This window comes from Caloenas nicobarica, chromosome 2, assembly GCF_036013445.1.
Source record: "Caloenas nicobarica isolate bCalNic1 chromosome 2, bCalNic1.hap1, whole genome shotgun sequence".
Classification (NCBI taxonomy): domain Eukaryota; kingdom Metazoa; phylum Chordata; class Aves; order Columbiformes; family Columbidae; genus Caloenas; species Caloenas nicobarica.
The window spans coordinates 42641756-42668180 of NC_088246.1; the positions used below are offsets into that span (position 1 = coordinate 42641756).

Here is a 26425-nt window from a genome sequence, read left to right on the forward strand (position 1 = left end):
CTGATTCTGCAACTGTTTTCCAGATATGTGTATGTACATACATAAAATGTTAAAACTGACCTTTTTTTATAGATAGACACACACACAAACTCATTGACTTTGTCACACAGCTACCAAAATGCACTGTCCAGAATAATTAAGAATCAGTAGGGTAATTCATGATTCATTTTCACAGCAGCATTTCCTAAGTGGGTTGTTTCAGAAGCCTGCATTTCTGGTCTAAGGTCACATAATGCTATACGTAGTCAAGAAATAAAATACATCTCTGATTTACAGAATGCACATACATCTCCTAATTTTGTAGGACTCTAAGTCTACTGCTGACAGCAACCATGGACATGGTAAGAAAAGAAACCAGAAAATTAGTATATTTGTTAATGCCAGCTGTGACTACTGTATGCAGAGTTCAATAACAATCATTCTACCTCTGGCAAACATCAGCACTAAGTCTATGCTATGGCTCTCCCACTGCTACCCACACAGAGCATCAAGTAGCCTTAGTAAATTAGGAAGGGGTTTTTGACATGGTTCACCTGGCAAACGACTAACAGCAGCACTTGGTAAGTTCTAAATATATTGGTTTACTTCTCTGTCAGATTGATTCTGCTTTTAAACCAGCGGTAAGATGAGCCTATGGTGGGCAGGAGGGCAGGCATCTCCGGTTGCTGCCTCCTTGAATGACAACCACGATAGCAAAAATCAAAGTTCTTTCTAAATAGTAGTAAATGAAGGTATTATCCAGCCTATTAAACAGTCTCTAGCAGAACTGCAAAGCAGTTCTATAAATGCATTTGAAGTTTGTTCTTTGGGCATAGTATTGGTATACACAGCAATACTGTATCTTCAGAAGTTGCCAAAGTGATGAAACACAACCAGTTCTAAATCAAGCTCATCAAGCTAACACCCAAGGGGAACACACCAAATATAAATGAGCCCTGTCTCATTTTGTCAGCATACAATTTTTAGCTGGCCTTGCCCTCCAAATATATATGACTGAGAATGAAATTATTAATAATTCCCAAACAGAACACTTGCCAGGTTTAAAATAGGAAGCATACCATATTGATGGGTTCTTCCTTGGGTGCATTTGCTATGGTGTCACTCGCACAGGAGCAGATGCTTTCCAGAGATTTTTATTATTTTTTCCCACTATCATAGCGGTGAGTATTGCTCAAGCACTAAGGAAAGACTACAGTACAGCTCAAGGGTTTTAGTGTCACCTCTCCCTTTCTTGGGAATTTTCTCTGTGGTTACACAGTTATTATACTATTTTATATGACTATCCTCACATAAAAAGGAAGATCCCTCCTAATCAAACCAAGACTCAGAGCCTCACAGGAAGCTTTGACACTCAGATTTCAGCAAGACCACAGCTATAACAAAAGAGGTTAGGAATACTTAGGGAGGTTTTTCCAGCCTACTAATCCTCTAATTAAGTGCTCAGCTTACCCTACTAACTACATCTGACCAATCTGCTTCTAGAAGATTTACAAAAAACGCAGGAGCTATACAAACCTTCAGTTTGGACGAGTATGTCCAACAGACATCAATAGACTTCAATAAGACTTTCCAGAAGTTGCATTTTACTTTTACTTTTCTAAAACCGTATGTGGAAGACAGGAAAGAAAGACATGCATGTGTGCCACTAAAACAAGCAATTCTAAACGTGTTTTGCTTCCTGCACAGTTAATATTTAATTTTATTTCAGTAGTTCTAGCAGGCATTACACTGGCCACTATCACACCAAGTGCCAAAACCTGCAAGGCAAGCCATGTCGCAGACAAATCAGACACTTGTATTCAGTCAGAAAATACAAAGTGGTGGTGTTAATCACAACCCAAAATTAAATTGGGAGAAAAAGTCAGAAAGGAAACAAACACTAACAAGAGACCAGTCACAGTAGTGACTGGCCATCAACTACAGCATATTGCTGCAATTTGTCAGAAAGAAAAAAAAAAAGGCAGGAGGGTTAGAATGAACACAAGAAAAAAGGGATGGCTTCATTAATATTAAGGCATGACTAAAATGAAATAGAATATTCAATTAAAATTAGATGCCTCTTTGAACTCAACCCAAGTGTTCTGCAAGCCAGAAAATTTACCACCATGCGTAGTTAGTAAATAATGTCACCAATCCAACACAAGATATCGAGTTGCATATCTAACACTACAGTAGTCATTTTACAAAGTTGCATTTTATCATTGTCTCGCAGCACTAAATTTCATTCAAAATATTCATAGCTCCATTAACTTGTTTCTAAAATTATAGGTAAAAATACATAAATAAAATCAGTCTTCCCAATAGCCAAACTCAAGTTTCTCTAAAGTTTAGACATAACACTCTAATGAGTGAAATATATAGTTTATACGTCAGACTGCTTCATTCAAAATTGAACAGTCCTGTGACTACGGTATGCAAACTAGTAGAATCTTTATAACTAGTCACCTCTGATCTTTGCCTAGTCTTCTAAGCATATGCATGCCTGATAGAGTTCTGGGGCCACACCTGAAGGCAGCACCAAAGTGAAAATTTAAAACAAACAAACAACACCAGAACACTGTACTACAGAGACCCTAACAAACAAGACCACTGCAATCAGATGCATTTTAACATGTCTAAATTAAACTCTTTACTTCCTATGCTCACAAAAGGAAACAGAAAATTTAGTGGTCATCTTATCAGTTTATATAAAACAATTCAGAGGTCTTTAGAGCTTTTACAGGTTAGGAAAATTCCATCCCATACATTTTTGTTTCCAGGGAACTCTAAAGGAGTAACCCCTGTTACACACTGCATTGCAGTTAAATGGCAGTGATAAAGGTTACCCATACAAGAACTAAGCAATAGCTTGTAACACTAATACTCGAGTTCACCGCTTCATTGTAGAAATCCCCACAAATCGAGTTGTGTAGCTACTGTTTTGTCTGACAAAAACACTATCTCCATGATCATCCTACCTCAGTTACACAGCATTTTGAGTTCACTTTTTTTTTTGTCAAAAGGAATAACCAATAGGCTATTTCAAAATTCTTTCCCAGAAGCTTCTCTGCCTTACTTGCACAGAATTACTCAAAGCCACAGCTGGTAACTGTCAAATTTTTTAAAATTGACTCAAAATAATGAAAGGAAAAAAAAAGCGACATTCAACCACTCTCAAAATCTGGTAGTATATACTCTCATGACCATAAAAGCACATTTTATTTCTGAATTCAGCCAGTTACTATGATTAAGCAATTCTAACTACACAGAAAATATCCTCCCTAACACAGAAATATCTACTTCAAGCATTATTTCTATCACCAGATCTTTCAAACATTTCTTCCACAGCTAACACATCTTAAGGCAGCACACCATTCTGAGACACAGCCGATAAATATCACTTGCCATCAAAGCACATTTCGCATCGTTATTAAGTTACGCAGCTGCTATTTACATACAGGTTGCATTTTCCTCCCTGGATGAGCGTCTTCCATGCTGATGTGCCAGAGTGGAGAATGCCCTTGTCCGAGACCCCGTAAGGAACCTCCCGAGGGATCAGAGGCTGCGCGTACATGACTGCTGCAGCCCGCTCCGCTCGGCACAGACGTGCTTGGGAAATCGCTCCCCGACCCGCCGCCCAGCGCTCCCTCCCCAGCCTCCCCTCTCCCAGGCCACCCATTGCAGCTACCGCGGGGTCACACGAGAGCAGGACGGGCGAGACGGCATGCCTTCGATTCCAGCTCGGAGAATACCAAAAAAGGAACTGAAGCGGAGGTCGAGACTTAACATTTTCTGCATCAACGGCAGCTAAGGACAGCTCCAAGGTTATATTTTTTGCTCTGATCCAAGACTTCATTAGCACAACAAAATGCAAGCACATTTGTACTTTGGGTCCCAGAACAAAACAACCTAGAAGTCAAACATCTGCTAAGTGTGTTTATAGCTGTTTTATCAACCTCTCACTGAATACGCATCCCAAAGCAGGTTTTTTGACATAAGCCATATATTCTCTTTCAGCAAAATAAACCAGGGCCTACTAAAAAAAAAAAAAAAAAAAAAAAAACAAACAACAAAACACCAACTTTTTTTTCTTTATGAAGTGGTAAAAAAGCCATGCTGTTAGCTGCAATTAATTTCATGTTTCCTTCCAGAATAAGGTGAATCTCTGCTTCAGGTACAATATGAGCAGCTATACATTTTCTTTAAGCCAATCTTAGAAAAATGCAACCTCCACTCTAGCAGACCAAATTCGGAACTTCATTTCACTCTTATCATCATCACTGACAAACGTTAATCCCTTTGTCCCATCATGTAACACATAGGAAAATGAGTCTTTCAGGCATTACCCATAATTTAACCTTCATGACATGACACTACCTTCCTTGTCCTTTTTCTGCTTTTATTCCTACTTCTTGGCTGACAAGAACCCTACTACTGAAGCTGGACTGGTGCCAGCCCAACCAACAAACAGCTTGGACAAAACAAAACAAAAAATATACTGTTCATAAACTTGAGGCAAATACCATCAGCCAAAGAAACACACTGTGAAGACGGTATTTATCACCTAGTAGCTCAGAAATCACAAGACCACGTTCCGTTTCCCTCGCTGCCTTTCTCAGTCCAGAAAATTCTCTAACCATAGACTAATAAAAATATTCTCAGATAGTGCTGACAAGAGAGTTTAAAAGAAGTTTGCTTCCACTCTGTAAACAGATATTCACTCTAACATGTGTGAATCTTTTCACTTCCAAGCTATTGAAGGCCTCTCTGTTGCTATACGTAAATGACCGTAAACCAAATGATTCATATAGGAAGAACAAAATTAAACTAAATATTAGATACCTTAACTCTTAATGAACCCTCCTCAGCTGAGCATCCTAAACCAAACCTATTCTTTTCCTAATGCAGAGCATAGGTTCATACAATTCTTCAGCTACCCCGATGAATACTGTAAAAGCTATGCTGAATTGTGTTCTGGTGGCTCTCCCACACTTTAATGCAGTCTTTCTTAACATAAATCCGTACAAGTACTTCACTTTCTAAAAGTACAAAAGTTGGTTTGTTTAGGGTGGGAGTGTGTGTGTGTGAAGGGGGAAGAGGCTGTCTGTTACCTCTGGGGTAGTGTAAGGGGGCAGACAGGACTGGGAATCGCATCTGAGATTTTTTGTTAGAAGTTTTGGAAAGAATAGTTACTTGGTGTGGAAACTTAAAAAAAAAAAAAAAAAAAACACACACCAAAAAAACCACACACACACAAACACATCACACTGGAGCAGTTTATTGAAATCTCTTTCTGGTTTGGAGTCACCCAGTTCCTAGTTAATAGTCAGTCTTGGAATTAAAACAAACACTCAGAGGCTTTATTCATTAAAAAAAAAAAAAAAAAGCAAAGAACATGCTCATATGGGGCCAAGCTTAAAAATGCAACATTCTAATATATAAACAAGGTTTTTTCAAACAGATGGAAGTTTTTGTCTTTTAAGTCTCATACCAAAATACTTGGTGGATAAACGGCTGCTCTTATCTAAGAATAAATACCAGGAAAAAGCTTTGCATTAGCTGGAGACCACCACAGCAACTTCAAACTGCAACTGTCTTAACATGCTTAACTACAGAAGTATTCTAAAACAAACCGTAGGCAAATATATTCAAAAATCAGCACATCCTTGATCATGTTCAGTGACAACACCGTGAGAACTCTGAGCAAAACTATTTGTGCTGCAGCAATATTTCAACCATATGCTTGATGCTGCAAAAGAATCTTAATTATTAAGTGTATGAGGACTTCTTTTTTTTAAGAAAAAGAAACAGGAGTAGCTATCATGAAACGTAAGTTTTGTCCATCAATCTTTCCTTCCCAGTTTTCGCTTTTATACCCCTTCAAGTTCCACTTATTTGAGCTTATCTCTGGCTATAAAAGCACTTTTTTTGAAACAAAGGTCCAAAAAATTTTTAAAAGTATTTATTCTCCAGATAGAAAAGGAAGATTTCATCTGAGCTCTAATCTCTTTGCAAAACTTTCAATCTTTTCACAAACGATAGACAAGGTGTTTCAAAAGATGGACCCAGTTTGAAATCACTATATCTTTGAAATTGGGTTCATAGAATATTTTTTAAATACCCTGTATAGTCCATTATTTCCTTGTAAGTAGTACAGGCTTCCATTAAAAATTACCTCAAAATCGGCTAAATCGGACTAACCAAAACCTCTGATAACCATGGGCTGCAATGCAGAAACTCTCAAAATGGGTTAGAAGAGTAATTTTCATGTCACTAGTTTCTGGATCAGTCTATAAAAATATCCCCATCACATCTTACAGCAACGCTAGTGTTAACACAACAGCAAGCTGAATATATTACTACAGCCACAAGCTCTTCTTTCCTATCCAAATTTTGCTCTTAAAATGAGAGAGCAATTATGATCCCAGTTTATCATGAAGTGGCAGTAAACTGCCTTACTGCGGGGTCTGCACAGTCTCTAGCAGGCAGAGCTGTGCTTAATCTGTCATTCCGAGATGGCAGGACATAAGCAACTTTTTTATTTAAAGCAGCAGCAGGATTTACCATGTGAGCTCAAGCCCAGAGCCAGACTTAGCCAGATAGGAACACAAGGAAACTGAGGGCTCATTTGCTTGCAAAGAGGCTCATACTGACATGCCCACACACCTCGCCCTGTAAATTGGTAGATCTGGTATGAGGCTTCTATTGGTACTTTAAAATCCTGTTTTGGTGAGGGGAGGTGTGTGGGGTGTTAGCGTTGCATCCATAATCTAAACTCAACCTTTCCTCATGCGAACAAATCATACAAAATGAACATGACAAACTTTTCTAACATTGCAGCAAAAAACCCAAACAAACAACACAAAAAAAACCCAAAACAAAACAAACAAACAAAAACAACAACCACAAACTGGTTCACTGACACCTTTCTTTATGTATCTGGAAGGATGGCACCTATCAAACCCAAAGCACATCTCTTTAGAAAAGAATACAAAACCCAAGAAATACGCATGAGGGAATAAGATGATACTTCTAAATGAGGATTCATTTTGGATTGGGAACTAGGGGTGGGGAGGAGATCACAAAGGGGTCAGGAAGGCAGGCAAGGTGCTATGGGATTAAGGTGATGCAGGAGCAAGTTGTATGACACAACCTAATGTTTGCATGTCAAACACCACTACAGATTGTCCTGTTCAGTTTCTTATTAAATGGAAACTTACGAACTCGTTTTAAGAACAGCTTCCTGCAACTTTTCTATTATACATAGATTCAATATAAGCTATTCCACTAAGGAGATGTTCTTCTCCTAGCAAGGGAACACAGAAACCTTTGCAGGCAGTGGTTTATCATTTAATGAATCAAAACTACCCACAAAAGCCGAGAGTTTGACTGCCTAAAAGTATTTTGCAGAATACAATTTCCATGTAACAGCTAGTTCCCAAGAGGTACACATGCATAGCATGCTTCAGCTTGCTTCAGTTTGTATCGGCACGTACGCATGGTAAAGAGCATTTCCAAAAAAAGAAAAAGGGGGAGGAAAAAAATAGGAAGAAAAAGAGATAGATGTGTTCTGTGCAGATATTCTCTTGTGTATTGCCCCAGTAGTGGACTCTCGGGTTTCTCAGCACATTGCAGGACAGCCGTCGCAAGGCACTGGGATGCTGAGAGCAAGCACAAGGCTGATCAGTAGTTTAAACCCTCCTGACATTACACAATTACACATCATTCTGTGAGCTGCATACTAATTCACTAGAGAGGATACCACTGAAATTTGTAATCTGAATCAGCATCCATAGCAAGATATAGACTACTTCATTAATCACCTTGCAGTCCTGATTTGGATACATTGACGAAGCAGAAAAACAAAAGATGTATGTAAAGTTTTAGAGTACTTTACTTATTTCTGGACTCAGAAACATCTCTTGTAACCGCTTGCTTTTACCCAAATTCACCTTCAGGCATTTTGCCAGCTTTTTGACAGATACTCTAATTTTTCTTTATCCTAAAGAACACTTAGATCACTGTGTAAGTTTACAAGAACTACAAATCAGGGCTGTTTCAACACTATTAAGGCCACCTAACCAAGGCCATATGTTTAAATGCTCTGCCATCACTTGTAAAAATATTAAGCATTTATCTAGAATAATAGATGGCACAGAAGTGAACAGCTGAGTCCAGATATGAAGCAGCATAATATGTGGCAGATAAAATTATCTGGTTTGTACTGACATTATTTGAAGTACAGGCACACGAAAGCCCTTCCCTGACTGCAGATCATCAGAAGGAAAAAATGAAAGGGGGGTGGGGAAAAAAAAAAGCCACCACATCAAATATTAGCAGCTAATAAATAAAAATAGTCTTTCAATGCTGTAATTTTTGAATGACTGTTCACCTACATATCTTTCTCTTCATAGAAATGTGAAAGATTATGAATGTCACCAATTCACATGAATTCAAGGCTTAACTCTTCACCGTCAGCTTTACATGTCTCCCGAGTTCTCCTCTATTCCTATAATTGCATCCCAGTCAAATCAAGTATCTGTGTAAGAATTTACTGGCATGTTTACTGTTACAGTGAACAAGAATTACTACCTACAAATCAAAGCTCAGCAAGCTATGACAAGAAGGTAAGGCAACATTTCCAACATCAGTAGGACTGACACAGCAGGAGGTATCGGCTCTCTGCTGGCCCACAACATTTCTTCTTAAAAACAAAGCAGGCAGAATGGAAGTAAAATTCTGGATCTGCTCACAACCATTGCAATTGGAGTGAGGGGTGGATTCTATCAAAAATTTTTAACTTTCCAAGTGGTATAACATACAGGATTCAGGTGGTGTTGTCTGCAGATTCTTTCAATACAAAGTACATTCCACATATCACATCTCCCGAGTTATGCTGAATAACTTCAAGACATCCAAAATCTACATGTCAGACTACTATCATTGTTACACGCTGAATGTCAACTAGTCACCAGTGTATCAGCAAGCCTCTACCATGACAAATTCACAATCACCAAAAAAAAAATTTTGCAATCCACATGTACTTTATTATTATAATAGGACAGACAGCAACAGAAAGCTGGTATTACTTTTTTTTGTGCTAGTGCTGGCACTCATCTGAACCAACCACATATCAGATTAGAGAGCCGATCCAGCAATAAAATTATAGTGACGATATTTTGCCACTTCAGCTCCAGGGCCGCTCTTTACTGGTGAGGCACAGGTGGTGCACCAAGCAGACGAGACTGTTGAGCCCAGAGTAGGAAGGCCAGGACCAGGGGACAACTCCAGCCAAGACTAACTTGGCCTGCAGCAGAGCCACACTTCAGTGCTGTGGCTTCACATCTTAGCTTGGACAAAATTAACAGCTTGGACAAATGGAAATACCACTCATACCACTTTCCCTTCTTTTTCTCACAGTACTTTGACTAGATATTATAACATCCTTGCCTTAACATTAGATTTTATGCTTTCCTGATCACAGAGTAAACAGATAACTCAATTAACAGTTATTTCAGAAAGCTAACCCTGACAAGTTTTGGTTTGGGTGTTTTTTGAGGTTTCTGTTTGTTTTTTGGTGTGCTTGTTTGTTTTCTCAGCTTAACAAGCTGGACCAACTTATGGGAAAGGAGACAGGACAAAGTGGGAATGGCACCTCCCTTTCAGAGACCAGGAGCTAATTAGGCCAGCTCAGGCTTAGCATGAAGCCATACCTTGAGACATGGACTTTCTTGCCAAAATTTCTTCCATTTTCCTCTTGCAATTCTAAAGCACAACAGAATACCTTAAAAGTCAGAACTTTAAACTTCTAGGAGCCAGTCTAAGATCCTTTGGAAGGATCACTGAAGGGACATTTAAAATGAGATCCACTTCTATTTCTTATTTACTTATCTAATATTGTTTAAAGCTACACAGATGAGCTCCTTTTGTTTCTGTTTAAAGAGAGAAAGCAGCTGATTTTCTGATATACTAAGAAGTGTAATGTTTTTGCAGTGTCTGACTAGACGGTTCTGGGAAAAGTCAGTTTAAAAGTAAGGTGCTGATTCTGGCACAACAGATCCATGCATGCCATCGTACATGGTACATATTTCACAGCAAAGTTTAATTGACAAAATTAAAGGGGAAACAGATACAGAGACCTGAAAATTAGGCACGAGAAAATCCAACTCTTCCATACCTACTGCATCCTCGTCCCAAGAATTACTGAGGGGTTTTTTTGTACTTTATTACCATTTCTCCGTTTGCGAGTAACCACGTAAAAGACAATCTACAACAAAGTACTTCTAAGAAGGATGCATGCATTTCTCTTATGAAGAAGAAAAACTAATGCCGTAGGATTCTTAAACTTATGACTTAAGGGGCTATTTAGTATAAAAAGTTGAATGCATCCAACACAGGGCAGGCAAATTAGACACCCTTGATTAGTTTAACATTTAGAATTCTCCACTTTAGACAGCATTAACATTTGAGTTTGCATAGGAGTTCTAACCAGCCAACAACTACTAAAAAAGAGTGCTCGCTCAAAAGGTTACCCAAACAATACAGAGACATTTTTAATCATTTTGGAATAAGCAAAAGAAGTTACCTGTCTTCCTAATATAGCCACAGGTAGACCACAGTTCCACACAGCTTCATCTGTACACTGTCATCCAGTGGCACAAATAGAAGTCCAAGGGAAGACTGATTTTAAATTAAATTAAAGCACGTACAACAAGGAATTTAGACAGGCTTTTGATGCTCACATGGACTTCTGGAGGACAGACAATTACCTAGCCTTGCATTAAAGTCTACCCATAAAAATTCTCCTGACATGATTTTCTTGTAAGGTAAATTCGAACTTGCAGAGTAAGCTTACACCAGACCCATGCTCCTTGAGATGCAACCATGGAAATTTTGATCAACCCCAGGAACTCTAAAGCTGGGTTCAATATATCAAGTCATGCCTCCAGATAACAAACTGTCCTCCTGCATTCTCTGCCTGAAGTTGAAGAGAGATTCAAGGTTTAATATGGCTTTACAAACATAATTGATCCCATTGACAGAAAACTAAGTCAAACACACAGTAAACCAGACATTAAAGGCAAATACATGAAATACATCATCCAGACTAGAGACCTAAGCAAAAGACTTTCCAGCAATATGAATCAAACATGCTATACCTGATGGCTACAAAAACTTTATCTTAACATCTGTAATTCAGGATTTCAGAGCTAGTAGGAAATTTTTAAAAGCTGAAAAAAAATGCAAAAGTTGATCTAGACAATGACAACTGGATCTGGCAGCCAAAAGAATTTTCTGCAAACGTCAGATAAGGGAAAATAGAGGAAAAAAATTGCATTGCATTTCTAACAGTTTAGAAACCAAGCCTCCAGAATGTGTCTTTCTGATACTATCAAATCTGTAGAGAACCTATCTACACAGAATTCAAGACTTGCTTTTACTGTGGCATATAAAATAGGAACAACTACAGCTTACAACCCTAGGGATGTGTTACTGTATCAAACAAATTTCTGCAATCAGATATCTTAATTACATATGCATTAATACAACTTTAAACATTTAAGTGGGTTTTTCTGGGGGGAAGAACATCTTCACTAGCAGGCTTTTAGCAACCAAACCAATCTGTCATCATTCCATGATTCCAAGAAGGCTGTTTTCTACCTCCAATTGATTCAGGATAGAATTTGAAAAGTGAAATACGAGATCTATGAGAAACAAGAGCGATAAAATCTAAACTTTCCCACCTACAGCCAAAAGCCACGTGAAAAGAAATATTCAAATAGGAAAAATTTGAATACACTTGTCCTCTAGGCAACTCCCCATGTTTCTAATGGTAAAGTTTTCATTTGCCTAGATCACACACATATTATAAACATATCCATCCCTTTTTTCCAGTGTTACTATGCTTAAGTCAGGGTACACACAAAGAAACTAACCTACCCTTCCAGTACAAGTAACACTTCTTCACAGGACTGACTTTACAGAGAAAAATCACCTGCCTGTAAAACAGGCTGGAAAAGTGTCACTGAAGAGCATGCTCTAAAAATCTCCTGTGTACAGAACAAACAGAATCAAACTGGCTTATACTGCATGGTAACCTTCACCAAATGAGATCATATCTGAATGATAAGGCACTCAACTTCAGTAGAAAAAAAGTACCTTTTTATTGAAATTTGAATAAAATTTGATATTTGGGGCAGTACATCATCATAGCTTTTGGTGATCTTAACATCAGTTTCAGATCTTTTTTGACTGAGATGTAATTAATTTAATAGAAGCAATAATTTTGTATCCTATTTTAACAACCTTTTACAGACTTTCTCAAAAACTGGGGTTTCCAAAAGATCTGTCTTTAAAATGTGAAACGGTTTTCATTGTTGATTATCAAAGTCAACACTAGCAGAAGCATGACTTCGGGGGGGGAAAAAAAGTACATAGAACAAAATCATTCAAGCATAATGAGACAAATAAATTGATATTTTAAAATATTTATAACCAGGTCAACTGTCTACTAAAAGCTACACATGTTGTCTGAGGCCTGTGTGCATTGACAAGGGCTCAAAGAAAGGGTAATGCACTGGTTTCTCACTGGGACACAACAACTGTACCAAAAGGCGGCTCTCCCATTAATGGGACTTTTGGAACCACCATGTCTGCAAGCTTTACTTCTACTCTGAGTCTTAATTTGAATTTGCAGGATAACCCCACATTCCTAAAAGCTCTAAAAGAATTAAGTAGCATCAGGAGACAAAGGTAAGCATGCAGGTTTGAAAGATGTCATTAGCAACATTCACAGTCTAACATCTTTTTAGAAGAAGGATGGAGGAAGAGAGTGGCCGAAGAGAGAATTCACCAATGGTTTCCTGAAACTCACCCCTTTTCCTTTAAATAACAATTTTGTTATTTTAATAGCTCTGGATACTTATTGACAATTTAAAGCAGTATTATATTCCATAGCTATGCTTTCCCAAAAAAAAAAAAAAAAAAAAATCAGATAACTATTCCTGTATTTTCTAGGTGTTGCAAACTAACTTGACTCATCTTTTTTACTACTGTTATCAATACAACTGTCAAATAATGCATATTAATAGATAACACAAACACTTACAGTTGGATTTGACGATATTGAAGCTCTTTCGCAACCTAAATGATTCTATGATTTCTATGATTCTACTGGAGACAAATCAGCTCTTACACTACTGAAGTGGAACATCATTAGCATTTTACATTAGTTCTGAAGCATTAACTCAAATACATTTTTTCAAACACTATCTTATTCATCACGATTTTATGAACAAAATGCAATAAAGACACAACACAAAAAATCCCTCTGCTTAAGTTGCTTTTATTAGAAATTTATGAAACTGCAGAGGAAAATTCTATTTATTCTAAACTAGGAAGCCACAGACAGAGCTACCATTCATAACATGATAATACTAACACATGATCTAAGAAGCCACGAACATAACTTTCCCATGCTATACCCTCTTGTCAATCAGGGACCAATTCTTTACAAACAATTCATGAGCAGGCCTTGAATTACGGGCTCTCTCTATTACAGTAACAGAGACTCAAAAAAAAAAGCCATTAGTAAATATTTAAAACCAGATACCTCACTCAGCGCTCAGCTGCAAGGGAAGACAAATTGCCCTGTGCCCAATCCTAGACTCTGCCTGTTGTGCTGCAGCTGTATCCTGGGTGGCACTTTCTATGATGAAAAGACTTGCTTGATGCTCAAGTGGGGTCTTGGAACGCTGTGACAGGAGTACATTCAATTACTCAGTTTAAAGCAAGTAATTCTGGCTCCGTTTCATTGCGTCTAGTTTCTGAACAACTTTGATATAAACCATTATTCCCATTAATAAGACTTCTGTCAAACTACTTGCTACCAGTAAGTTTAACACATTAACTTACGTAATCAGTAGAGGACACTTAACAAAGACCAGCTTTCTCACCTACAAAGAGTGTCATGATCAACTGCACCAAGAGCTTTGCTCCTTTAATACTACATGAACTCACTTGGAATCTTCTTGTTCTACTTCCAACAAACAGTCTTCAGGTTCAGATTTTCTATGACTTGGATTGATACAGGATTATTGACCTATCAGATAGAATATAAAGCATATAACTTGTTTTGAACTTTTGTCCACACTGCTAATGCAAAATCAGGACATCACTGCTGACAACTGTCTCAAGGCATTATCACTATTGTATACCAAAGGAAAAACAGGATTATAAGTTCTTGAATTTCTGGCACTTCTAACAAAACTGCTTTCTTGGGATCTACGGGGTTTAGAAGCACTTTCTTCAGTAATACAAATAGCACAAGGCAGGGAGAACCAAACTTCAAAAAAAAATTAAGTCACACCCAGGACACCATTTACAGTTCAGTTTTCATTACTACCTGCATAGAATTAATACACTGGAAAGCTGCTATGTGTCTCTGCCTATTTATTAGAGAAGCCACACTTTAAAATTACGTTCATCAAAAGGAACAAGGCACTTCATTTAGAGCTTAGCAATTCATGCCAAAGTCGAGAGATACCAGCACAGTAACCTGAGGAAAGGTGGCATTTTACGACTCAGAAGGAACTCAGTGTCTAGTTATATATGAAGCAGTATGTGAAACACAGAAATACTGTAGAGTTGCAAACGCTCCCTCACTTTAACAGAGAGGCACTTGTCTACAACCATCAAAAGAAACTTCTCTCCAATGCTGCAGGTACAAGTCACTGTCAATCTTTGCAGGTATGTAGAGAAAGAACACCAGTTTTTCAGAGTTGCAAAACACATTTCTTATAGGAGACATCCCATGGAAATCTTTCCGCATGACTGCATATAGATTCTCTCCTCACAGAGAACAGGGCACTCAGTGACAATCCAATTCCTCTGAGGACATCTGCCACCAGATGAGGTTAAGGATAAAAGTCAGGGAAAGCTCCTTCTAACAAAGCAAAGCATTTGATACTTTACAACAAAGTTGGAAACCAAAATAAAAGGGGAAAGCAGAGCACAGCAGCCTTGTCAAGGCATACCTAAAACTCACCCTTGTTGCTTGCTGTTACCCATGAATTTCCCATGCAATTCTTGAAAATTACTTTGGCCGGAGGGCCTACAAGACACCAGCAGGCCCCATTTGTAGCATATCACTCCTCACAAGAAGCCACTTTCTTGATCATTATCTTAATGATTCCTATATAAGCAAGAGGCAGCTGAAAGCAGTTCCCAGCTTATTCTCCTCTTTTCCGTCCTACGTTTCGCTTCAGGAATACTACTGGACTTAAAATATATTTATCAATGATCTGTTAGTGAAATATTAGACTTGTAAAACACAAAATTATTTTGATACACAACTCTATAGGAAACCAGTTCTCAAAATTAAGACTTTGTCCATTCTTTTCTGTAACAATACATACCTTCCATCCAAATTTAGTTCATCTTAAAGATAAATACACACATACACACGAACAATCCATTCACCCATTAAGAACCATTGTTCAGATCTCATTAAACTGTATAGCACATTGTATCCACTCATGGCATTTAGATATATTTTTAGTAACCGTCAAGACAGGAAGGGAAATCATCTTCTGCCTTCGCCCAAAGAGCCTGTTTTATGCTGCCAGACGAATGAAGCAACAAAGAGGTTCTCCATATCATAATGTGGCCATAATACATGAAACTATTTACACTCTTGTGATATATCACCACAAACACACAACTGATACTCTGAGCTTGACGAGAAATGCAAGTCACAACACAGAAGCCAATAAGCCATCTTGGAGGTATGCATTCTTTACTCATATATGTTGTACAATTACATTACATTTCCAGAAACAAGCAGCGATACAAACTCAGGTGCCCTTTCTGTCACTTCCGCAAGTACCCAGCTTCATTGCCTTGCCCAGCTGCAATCCTCCTGAGCTCTTAACAGCCTCCACAGCACCATTCCCAGCCCCAAAACATGTACTGCCATTGTCCAGGTCTCTCCCCAGTTCTTGCCACCTCTGCAGCCTAAAAAACAAACTTAAACCTCTGTTTGGAGATAACGCCACCATTCTCTAGCAGCTTTTTCTGAAAATAGATACACATTTTCCTGGTTCCCTGGTGCCTTCACTGCCACCAAGTTCATCTTTTGGCTCTGACCTCCCCCAGCACCTGGATGTGGACACTTGTGACTTTACTCAACATATGCACCAGTGGTAATTTCAACTCAAAAGTATTCTGCAGCAACATTTTACAGCAACAGACAAGACTACAGCCTTAGCTGCTTGAAATTTAATTATCTAACCAGTGGTCATCAAGCCCTACAGATTTCTTCCAAGGACAACCAAAGAAAAATAAGCCTTTTCTCAAGAAGCTGAAGTTAATTATTTGTGAGTACATTAATCCACAAAATTTTTAAGTGTAGACCTACTCCCCCTACTCCTCCCTTCAAAGAAATACAGCTATAGACTTGATATATGTGAACTAGCAGCCAAATGCACACCCCTTGTACACACTGAAGCATATGGAATATGATTTGGAAAAGTACACCTGGTTTGAGAACTACTGTTTTAACATGCAAATTCTCACCTTTAAATTGCCTCCAGGATCCGGATGTTTATAATCATCAGACACCCAGCCTGGGCTACCACAAATGCAAACACAGCAAATATCCAGTCATACAACAAACCACCGAATGTGACAGAGAGAAATTAGTCACCTTATTTAACAAAGCAGTACATTCCAAGTTGTTTGCTGTATTAGGATTAGCTACAATCCCTCACACCAAGTGGGTACAGTAAGTCAGCCCCACCACCAGTGAGAAACACACGCTGAACCTTTCTTGTTTGCCTGTCTTTTCAAAAGGTCCCATACACCCAAAGCACAGAATACAAGCAGTAGATATGTTCTTTGGCCTTGAGCATATCAAATTCCTTCAGCTTAGCCCTCCATCTGTGTCTTCATAGCAAAGACAACTTACTCACACTCAAGAACTAAAAGCCTCAAACTAATACTATTTGTCTTCATTCAATAGAACAGGCCATCTCCTTCCTTAACTATAAGCCAACAGGCTACCTACCAAGCAGATCTGTGCTATACGAAAGTTATAAACAAATGGAATTTATTTTGGTCTATAAATGTAATGTAATTTAAGTACATTTAATCATGTCAAACAAAATCATTTGGTAAACAGCTGTTCCATTAAGAGTAGCATCCTACCCCCATTTAATTTGTTCTCTTTCCTAGAGACAAGTTATTTAATCTTTTCTCAGTCCCCTGATCTGAAGGCTCAAATCTACAGTTATACTTGGTTTAGAAATAAATGTTCATTCTATTGACGCTAAGGAAAAATACTCTAAACTTCTCAATAAACAGTTCTTCCTCAGGTGAAGCTCTATCTAGAGTATCTGGGTATAAAAAAAGGCCCAAGAATATTTATCTTTACCACACACAGAATCATATGCAGTTATTTATTTCAGTAAAAGCAAGCAAAGTTAATCCAGCAAAGTACATTACAAAATATGCTGAAAATAAACTCTGGTTACATTTCTAAAAAATATAAAGTAACTTCAAACATTTTATATAGCATTGCCAGTTAAGGTAGGTAATGGACAGAATCACAGAATAATTTAGGTGAGGAAACACCTTTAAGATCACTGAGTCCAACCATTAACCTAACACTGCCAAGTCCACCACCAAACCATGTCCCTAAGTGCCTCATCCACATGTTTTTTAAACACCTCCAGGGATGGTGACTCAACCACTTCCCTGGGCAGCCTGTTCCAACGCCTGACAACCCTTTCCGTGAAGAAATTTTTCCTCATATCCAATCTAAACCTCCCCTGGTGCAACTTGAGGCCATTTCCTCTTGTCCTATACCTTGCTACTGGGGAGAAGAGACCAACCCCCTCCATGCTACAACCTCCTTTCAGGTCGTTGTAGACAGCGATAAGGTCTCCTCTCAGCCTCCTTTTCTCCAGGCTCAACAGCCCCAGTTCCCTCAGCCGCTCCTCATCAGACTTGTGCTCCAGACCCCTCACCAGCTTCATCGCCCTTCTCTGAACTCACTTCAGCACCTCAATGACTTTCTTGTAGTGAGAGGTCCAAAACTGAACACAGGATTTGAGGTGGTGCCTCACCAGGGCTGAGCACGAAACAACCATCACTTCCCTAGTCCTGCTGGCCACACTATTCCTGATACAAGCCAGGATGCTGTTGGCCTTTTTGGCCACCTGGGCACACTGCTGGCTCATATTCACCCAGCTGTCAATCAACATCCCCAGACCCCTCTCTGCCAGGCAGCTTTCCAGCCACTCTTCCCTGAGCCTGTAGCGCTGCCTGGGGTTGTTGTGACCTAAGTGCAGGACCTGGCACTTGGCCCTGTTGAACCTCATACAATTGGCCTCAGCCCAACGATCCAGCCGGTCCAGATCCCTCTGTACGGCCTTCCTACCCTCCAGCAGACCAACACTCCCACCCAACTTGGTGTCATCTGCAAACTTACTGAGGGTGCACTTGATGACCTCGTCCAGATAACTGATAAACATGTTAAACAAAACTGGCCCCAATACTGAGCCCCGGAAAACACCACTTGGCAACACTAATGCCAAAAAAAAAAAAAAGGCACAAAAATGGTTTCTGTTCTTCCTTTTTTGATTGGCAAACATCAGCAGTTTTCAAAACTGAAGAACTTCCACAAAAATCAGCCAGAAAAGCTTAAAACATTTGCTTGGATTTATAACCTAAAATTAAAACAGTCCAATAACTGGTTTTGTACACTTAGTTTATAAGCTGAAAAGTGTTTCTCCATCCTATCATTATCTAGCTACCTGCAATTCAACCAAATATTAATTACAAAGGTATCTGCCTCCTTCACTTCCTGTTTGATATTTCTCCACAGCAGGCAAGTGCAGCAATGTTAATAAAAATCAAGCTGAAAAAGGAAAGGATCTTTGCTGCTCTTGGGTTTTATGACTTCCTTAAATGAGTCATAACAATCATCAGATGATATCTATTTGTTTTTAGACAAACAGTTTTAGGGTGTAGTCATTTGACAAACAAAATGAAGAATTTACCACCAACGGTAATACCAACTGTGGCTATTCACTAAGAAGTTTCTCATCTCCTTTTTTGTACGCGAGTCTGTCTGGAAATTATGTTTGACATGTTAAAGAAATGCATATGCTTACATAATAGTATATCCCCACAATAGTGCTGTACAAGTTAAAGAAAAAAAATGCAAAAATCACTAGCCCTAAAACAAGCAGTAGTTTAAATACTATCTCCAATAGTGCCTTTTTTTTTTTTTAAGAGAAACACAGAAGCAATAAATCTAACAGTAGTCTAAATAATCCTACCCTACTGTTTAGAATGCTAATTAAAGAACTTGCAATCAGTCCTTTGATTTCACAAGTTAGTTGGAGAACTAGAAGTTTAAGTTATTCTTTATTTGGTCCAGAGCAGTGCTGAGAAGCTAGTTCATAACATTACTGCCCGACAACTTTTTTTATACCACGTACATATTCAACATCATTCCATTAACCAAAAAAAAAAAAAAAAAATCACTCCTGATGCTCTTTTGAGAAGAGTTTATTTTTCACAGACTTCCTCTTTTTTTTCTTTAATGAAGTTCCCTTTTATGAAATTATCTCTTCACAGGTAACTTGAAGACTAAGTAGACATTACATTTGAGTCTCAAATCAAATGCATACTCTGAAAAGATTAAGGGCCAAAAGATAAATCAGCACACCTATAAAACGGCGTATAACGAGTTATTAGGGAGAAGAAAGCATCTTTCGTAAGTTAAAGTTATGTCCAAGTCAGGCTCATAAGCTATGATAATTTAAACGTAGCCATGCAATAAGGTGGCAAAATATAAAAAAACAAAAGCTGGCAGTAGCTTTTCAACTGTAACAGCAGCAAGACAGACTGCTATAGAGTCTGTATAGAAAACAGATAACCAAAGCATAAAATGAATGTGCATGAAAGCCTCGGCTATTGGTGAAAATTACAAGGTTTTGTATCCAGGTTTACATAAAAGAAACTCAATACCCCTGAAATGCCATGACCTGTCAAACTCTAAGCTTCACACAGTAAATGTCACAACTGCATAAAAAAGTCAGGTATACAAAGCAGCTTTCACCTGTTCCACCTGCTTCACCAAATACAACTTTACAAAGGATCTGAAAAGTTACAGTGCTTTCTACTGCATTCTTAAGTAGATTTCCATTAGTTTGCTTTGAAGGCTTGTAAAATCTGTACTCTTCAAATGTCTTAACTTTTTTAACAACCAGGCAGACTGAAGCACAAAAGTGACTTGCCCCCAAGACATTTGCAACAGAAATCAGCACTTCCAGCACCTCTCAGATCTTCTGGAAAACGGAACGTTAGCTTTATTTTGCCTATAAATAATAAACATGAAACCCGTTAACAGACAACATCATAAGAATAAAATGAGACCTCAGGTAATGACCAAAGAATGTCCAGTTCTCATCCCGTACATAGACAGTGGATGTAATTTATTTATTGGAGCATTCTAAGCATAATTGGATAACTCAGTAGTGGTTAAGTCAAAATACAAAAGGTTACAAGCAGAACACAGACAGCTCTCCAGGATAAAAGGGGAAATTGTCAGCAGGTAATTCAGAGCAAGTATTACTGCACTGACTTGATGTGTCTATCAGAAACCAACTGCAAGTAGAACAAAACATTCACATAAACGTGCATTTTAAATCTATGTTGTGAACACAACTAGATGGTAAAGTTTTACATAATCGTTCAACAACAAACACGGGCACATCACACCTCCCAAGGCTCAGCCAACAGAGGCAGGTAAGAGATGCCACAGCAGTTCACACAACAAAGCTACAAAGGGTTGTGAAACACTGTTCAAGATTGCACAACATGTTACAGGATGAAGTCTCCAACAACAGCTCAAGCAACTGTCCTTTGCACATCAGAGACCTCAACTCCAAGAATTGCACAGGGAGGATGTCATCATCCAGGTGATGGGATGCAGTGATCTCTCACTGCTCCTTCCTGGTGCTTTGATGGCAGTGGCCTCATCTGAGGGTGGTGCGTTATCTTGAGGCACTGAGAGCCAGCTGAGAGCACTGCAGAAGGGGATAAGCACACCACATAACAGGGAAGATAAACACGAGGTCCTGGGAGGTCTGCTGCTTGCTGAATAACATTTTGGAAAGACTGAGGCTTCTTAAACTACTGCATTTTCCTGCTTATCCATGTGGACACCAGTGACACTTCCAAAGCAATTACTGAGCAAATCAAGAGCACTGAGCACTGTGGGCAATGGTGGAGAGGCCCAGGTGGTGTTTCTCAGGCTTTCCAGAAAGAAGAAAAAGGCTCAGGGCACAGCAGATGTGCCCAGAGGGTCAATATCTGGTTATTAGCAGAGTTTTTACTGCTATGACCACAGGAATCTCTTTCAGAAGGAAGGATCCACCTGACCAAGAGTGGGAAGAGTGGGAACACATGACAGGGAAGGCTTTCACACTTTGCTTGTGAAAGAGCCATGTCTGGGGGCCCACTTTAGTCCTTGCACACCAGCGCACACAGCATGGAAAGCAACAACAGGACTTACTCCATGCACGGTTGCAGAGCTATAGCCTCACAGGAATTACAGAGTGACAGTGGGACAGCTCACATGGTCGGAGTGCTGCAATGAATGGAGACAAGCTCTCGAGAAAAGCCAGGCTGGGAAGTTACGAAGTATGGGTTTCAAGCTATGCAGAGGACTGGCTACAACACACACACTGCTTTGCTTGGAACAAGTGACAAGACAGTCAAGACCTTACAGGTAAGAATCAGTTCAAATGGGTGATGCCATAAGACATGCCTGCTACAAAACAAGAATGGGAAGTAGAAGCAGCCTTCATTCAAAAGCTGGAGGAAGCTTCATGGCTGCAGACTCTGGTACACATTGGGGCCTAAAACCACTGGTATTTGCTGGTAGGTTGTGGCCAAGCACAAGCACTTCAGGAGATTTCTTGAGTGTGTTGAAAATGATTTCTTGGTGTAAGTGATCAATAAGTCAACTAGTGAGGATGCTCTGTTGGACCTGTTCCTCACAAACAAAGAAGAACTAGACAGAGACGTGGAAGTCAAGAGCAGCCTTGGCTGCAGCAAGTGAGAAAGACAAATAGTACAGTGTACAGTGCAAGACCCAGTGCATACAGTTACAACATTGCACTTCAGGAGAGCACATTTCAGCTTGTTCAGGGATCTTCTTGGTAGAATCTCATGGAAAATGACCATGGAGGGTGAAGGGAAAACCTGTGAGAGCTGTCTTATCTCCAAGGACAACCTCCTGAAAGCACAAGACCATTCCTTCATGCAGGAATTCAAGCAGGCCTGACAGTGGACTGGCATGTAAGAAAAGGGAACCTGTGGCTGAGCTCAAATGCAAAGCAGAGTACATGGAAGGTGGAAGCAGGGGTGGGAAGAATATACAGATATTATCTAATCGTGCAGGGAGGGGTGGAGTTAGATAAGCCAAAGCTCTGCTGGAGTTGAAACTAACAATGGATGTAGAGGGCAGTACAAAGGAGAGAAAACACATTTTAATTTTTTTCTCCAAAATTTAAGTTATACAACAGAAACAGAAAATATAGCTTTGTACAACAAGGTGTTACGCACATTAGCATCTGCTACACATCCTTTTCTTACAAATGTAAGAGAAAAATCTGAGGAATCAGGGCTTCTAAATGTTAACTTGAAGTCTGATCAGTTAGCAACAAACATGGTTTACCAGCTGTACTAGCTTACTCATAACCATCTAAAAAACATTAAAAAAAAAAAAAATCCTGTGTGCTTCCTCTTAGTATGACTTTTGAGATCCAGAACACAGTAGCCTGCATCTCTTGACATGGGAACAAAACTTCTGCACTGAGAAGTAATCCCATGCCAGAAATGGACACCAAACAAGATCTTATTACAACAACTCTATGAACACGGGTTTGCTTTAACCTCTTTGTGTTCTTTGGTAACAAAGATATACAAACAACACAAGACAAACAAGATTGATTAGAGATTCTCTTGTCTTCCGATTATACTCTGCTAGTGAAGCAGTTGTGGTTTTCAGAAGTAGCACCTTTCATTGAAGCAAATTCTTAGCTTTTTCTAGCAAGGAATAATTGATGTCATTATTCTTGCCGTAACCTAGGTATTTAAAATCACTTAGCTGTCTTTCTCTTCATCTCAAAATAGATCCCAGTCAAGACACAGCCAGCATATATTTAGTAGACATTAGTCATGGAAAATGCAGAGGAATCAGCCTAGTGAAAAGATGATGATGGAAAAAAAAAACAAACCACAACACACATTCAAGTAAAGTCTTCAGTCCTCCCCACCTAAATGCAAACCTAAACTAACGGATCCTCAGTAGTACAGCAGTACTGTAGAAGGAACAGCAGCAGAAGGCAGAGTAGGTCAGACGGCAGAATTCCAACATACATCAGATGGTGGGGGGCCGGAGGACGCTGGTCTGTAATTCCCCCTTAACTCTCTGCAGCCTCTGCCCACAGGCCTCACTCACAGGAAGCTCCAGTTTGTTCAGAGGCAGACACCAGAAATTCTATATAAACTGGGGTAACAGTTTGACAACAGATGTCCACTCTGGAAACTTCTACCGAAGACTTTCTTTTGGTTAAAAAAAAAACTTCAAGCCTATTTTAAAGTTTAAAAATATTTTGGTACCAGGATCCTGTCTAAGCTATACTGCCAGCAAGACAAGTCTAGATGCCTTCCAGCACAACTAGGTTTTATGAAAAATATTAGCACTCATGTCATTCATAGAAAATTTAAACTTCCAGTGGGACTGAAGAAGTAGTAGACCAGAAAAAAAAAAAAAAAAAAGAAAAAACCAAACACACACCAAAAACTGAGTGACAGGAAATTACAAAATCTCTCACGGTAATCTACGGAAGAAGATGAGACACCTATACCTCTCAAAATACTATATATTGAGAGAGTTCCAAATGAAGATTTGAATTAGGTCCTACTTCTAAAGTTCACCATTGGGTTTGCCAAAAATAATCTTCAGTGCCAAATACTTGAAAGAGGGGGAGGAAGAGAAGGTCTATCAGGTACATTACTTAAGTACAAATGCAGGGGCAAAGAGTCAAACTCTAACAAAAACATAAATATACCTTTTAGAAAAGTGGATGCTGAAGAAGGATACAAAATGATACAACAAGTACAGCATTGCAAATACTTCTGCTAAAATGGGACTTGCTAGATTTAATAAGTCAGGGGTGTTTCAAGGTTATGAAGCACTCCAGCATTGCTGAAATAAGACAACTTGTGCCAGTATACCCAAATAGGACAACCATTCCATTACATAGCTTTGAGTCAGTTTAGTTTAAGGCACTGGAGTAGGAAAAACAAAATCTCAGTTGAGCCAAACAGACTTTCCTGGATGGAAGTCACAAGAGAATCCAGACTGTTAGATACAACACTAGGGATCAATATTCCGAAATGTTACTTCAGTCAAAACAAGGTGTACAAAGGCTATAGAGCTCTATTCACATGATGCTGGACAGAGATAACTGTAATTACCATAAAGCACAAGCATTCACTCTTTTTTGCACATTTATGAACACGGAATAACCTTCCTGCTGTACAATCCTGGCACTGTTATTGGAAGAATAAAACTTTCAGTCTTCTCTGTAGATAAAGAAACAATAAAATAACTATGAGCCATACTCTAAAGACAAAATGACTGAAAAGACTTTAAGAAGCAAAGTTTTCAAAAACATAAATAGGCATGCTGATATGTAACTAAAATGGCTCCATCTACTGGTTAAAATATACATTTCTATTATCATGACATGCTCTCCCTACTGTAGCAAATTTAACTCCCAGTGAAACAAGGAGCTTGGAGGGTGCCAAGTGCAAACTAACACAGACTCTTGCACGGATAATCCCTTCTAATAACAACTGAGATATGCTGGCATGGTAGATTTGGGGTGCTTGCACAACTGATGTTTATTCTCAGATACACAGAAAGAGGCTTCTAAAATGTCAGGACTAACTATTTAAATTCAAATGTTGTGCTTTTTTAAAAATAACGTTGTAATATTTTCACCTACTGCTGATTGTGCAAATACAAATGTAGAAATACATATTTGAGAACATTGTAAGATCATCTGTAGAAGAATAGTCTCGTTTTTGCCTTCAGACATTTACTGATCTACAGGGTTAAGTAGTTTGTGGTGCTTTCTCCATCTGCTTATTTACAAAAACCTTGTTTGAATCTCATTATTCATATCACTATTCTAAAACATTAGCTAGACAGCTATCTTAATTTTAGCAAAAAATCTGAAATGTCCCTAAACTTCACCATTCCAGAATATGCTATACCAAAAGCATGACAGTATTCTTTGGAGACCTTCTCTAGCTAAGTTCAAGTACATTCAAGTTATACTCTGTATTTTATCAATCACTAGTTACAGAGCAGTTCTATTTACTAAGTACTACTTCAGGGACACTAAAGATCTTGTGTAACAGATATCCTTGTGTAAAGGATATCAACATTCTAAATCCAACAACAATCATGGTGACATATCAGAAGTCACCTACAGAAGCAGATCAATCACATGGATATAAGACAACAACTCAACTTAGTACACTCTACCGCTTATTTTTGGACAGCAAATAAAACTACTGCAACGAAGCCTAATGGAAGTTTTAACTAACACATCAAATTTTTGACAGCCATGGTAACTTTGTAAGAACCGAAAAAGACTGTTGGCACACACAGTTAATAGCACCTTACAGCACTTTAACCCAGAGGTGATCAGAGACATTGTCTATGGCCCACTGCAGGGTGCAAGCTCTACAAGGTACGCACCTTGCCCAAACAGCACCACGCAGAAAAACAGCTTGTGTCTCCAAAGCCATAGATCCACATCTGCAAGCTTGTGCAACTAGTAAAATTCTCTCTCATCAGGGCTATTTAGCTAGGGCACTAACTGTATGGCTTTAACTTGTGGAGAGCATGTGTTGGGCCAGATGCCACGAATTCGTGTGGGAGGACAGTTTCCTGCACAGTCCTGTTATGCAGTACAAATATACCCTCAGTTATCCTTGTCCAGCCATAAAGGGAACACACCAGTCTGAGCTTACTATGTTAATATGAAAAAAAAATGTACACGTACCAGCATAATAGTCTTCAGAGATCTGTCATATGACTTACCATCACAAAAGCCACATGTCAAAGAAGATGGCCGATAATCACACAGAACACTTTTCCACTATTTAATTTCTAAAACAGTAAGTCATCCAAGATATGTGCAAATATATGAAGTAGTCAATTCTGTAAAACTTTTACTGTACTGATACTACTCACATTCTTACATATGAAGCACCACCTAGGTAAATCAAGACTTAGAATATATTTTGAAAGAAATTGTTTCAATAATCACCTAAAAGAAGTACAACA

General features: G+C 38.8%; 1 protein-coding gene across 9 annotated transcripts in view; it reads right to left on the bottom strand.

The window, feature by feature from the left end:
- SLC4A7 (solute carrier family 4 member 7) overlaps nt 1–26425 on the bottom strand; it is a 96097-nt gene that overhangs the window by 64458 nt on the left and 5214 nt on the right. Inside the window, exon 1 of one of the 9 annotated variants that reach the window (XM_065628492.1) lies at nt 3438–3606. The exons of the other annotated variants lie outside the window; for them this stretch is intronic. Coding sequence (XP_065484564.1) covers nt 3438–3473 — 36 coding nt within the window. The 5' untranslated portion in view covers nt 3474–3606. Of the gene's footprint in view, nt 1–3437; nt 3607–26425 lie in introns of those variants that run through there. 9 annotated transcript variants of the gene reach the window in all.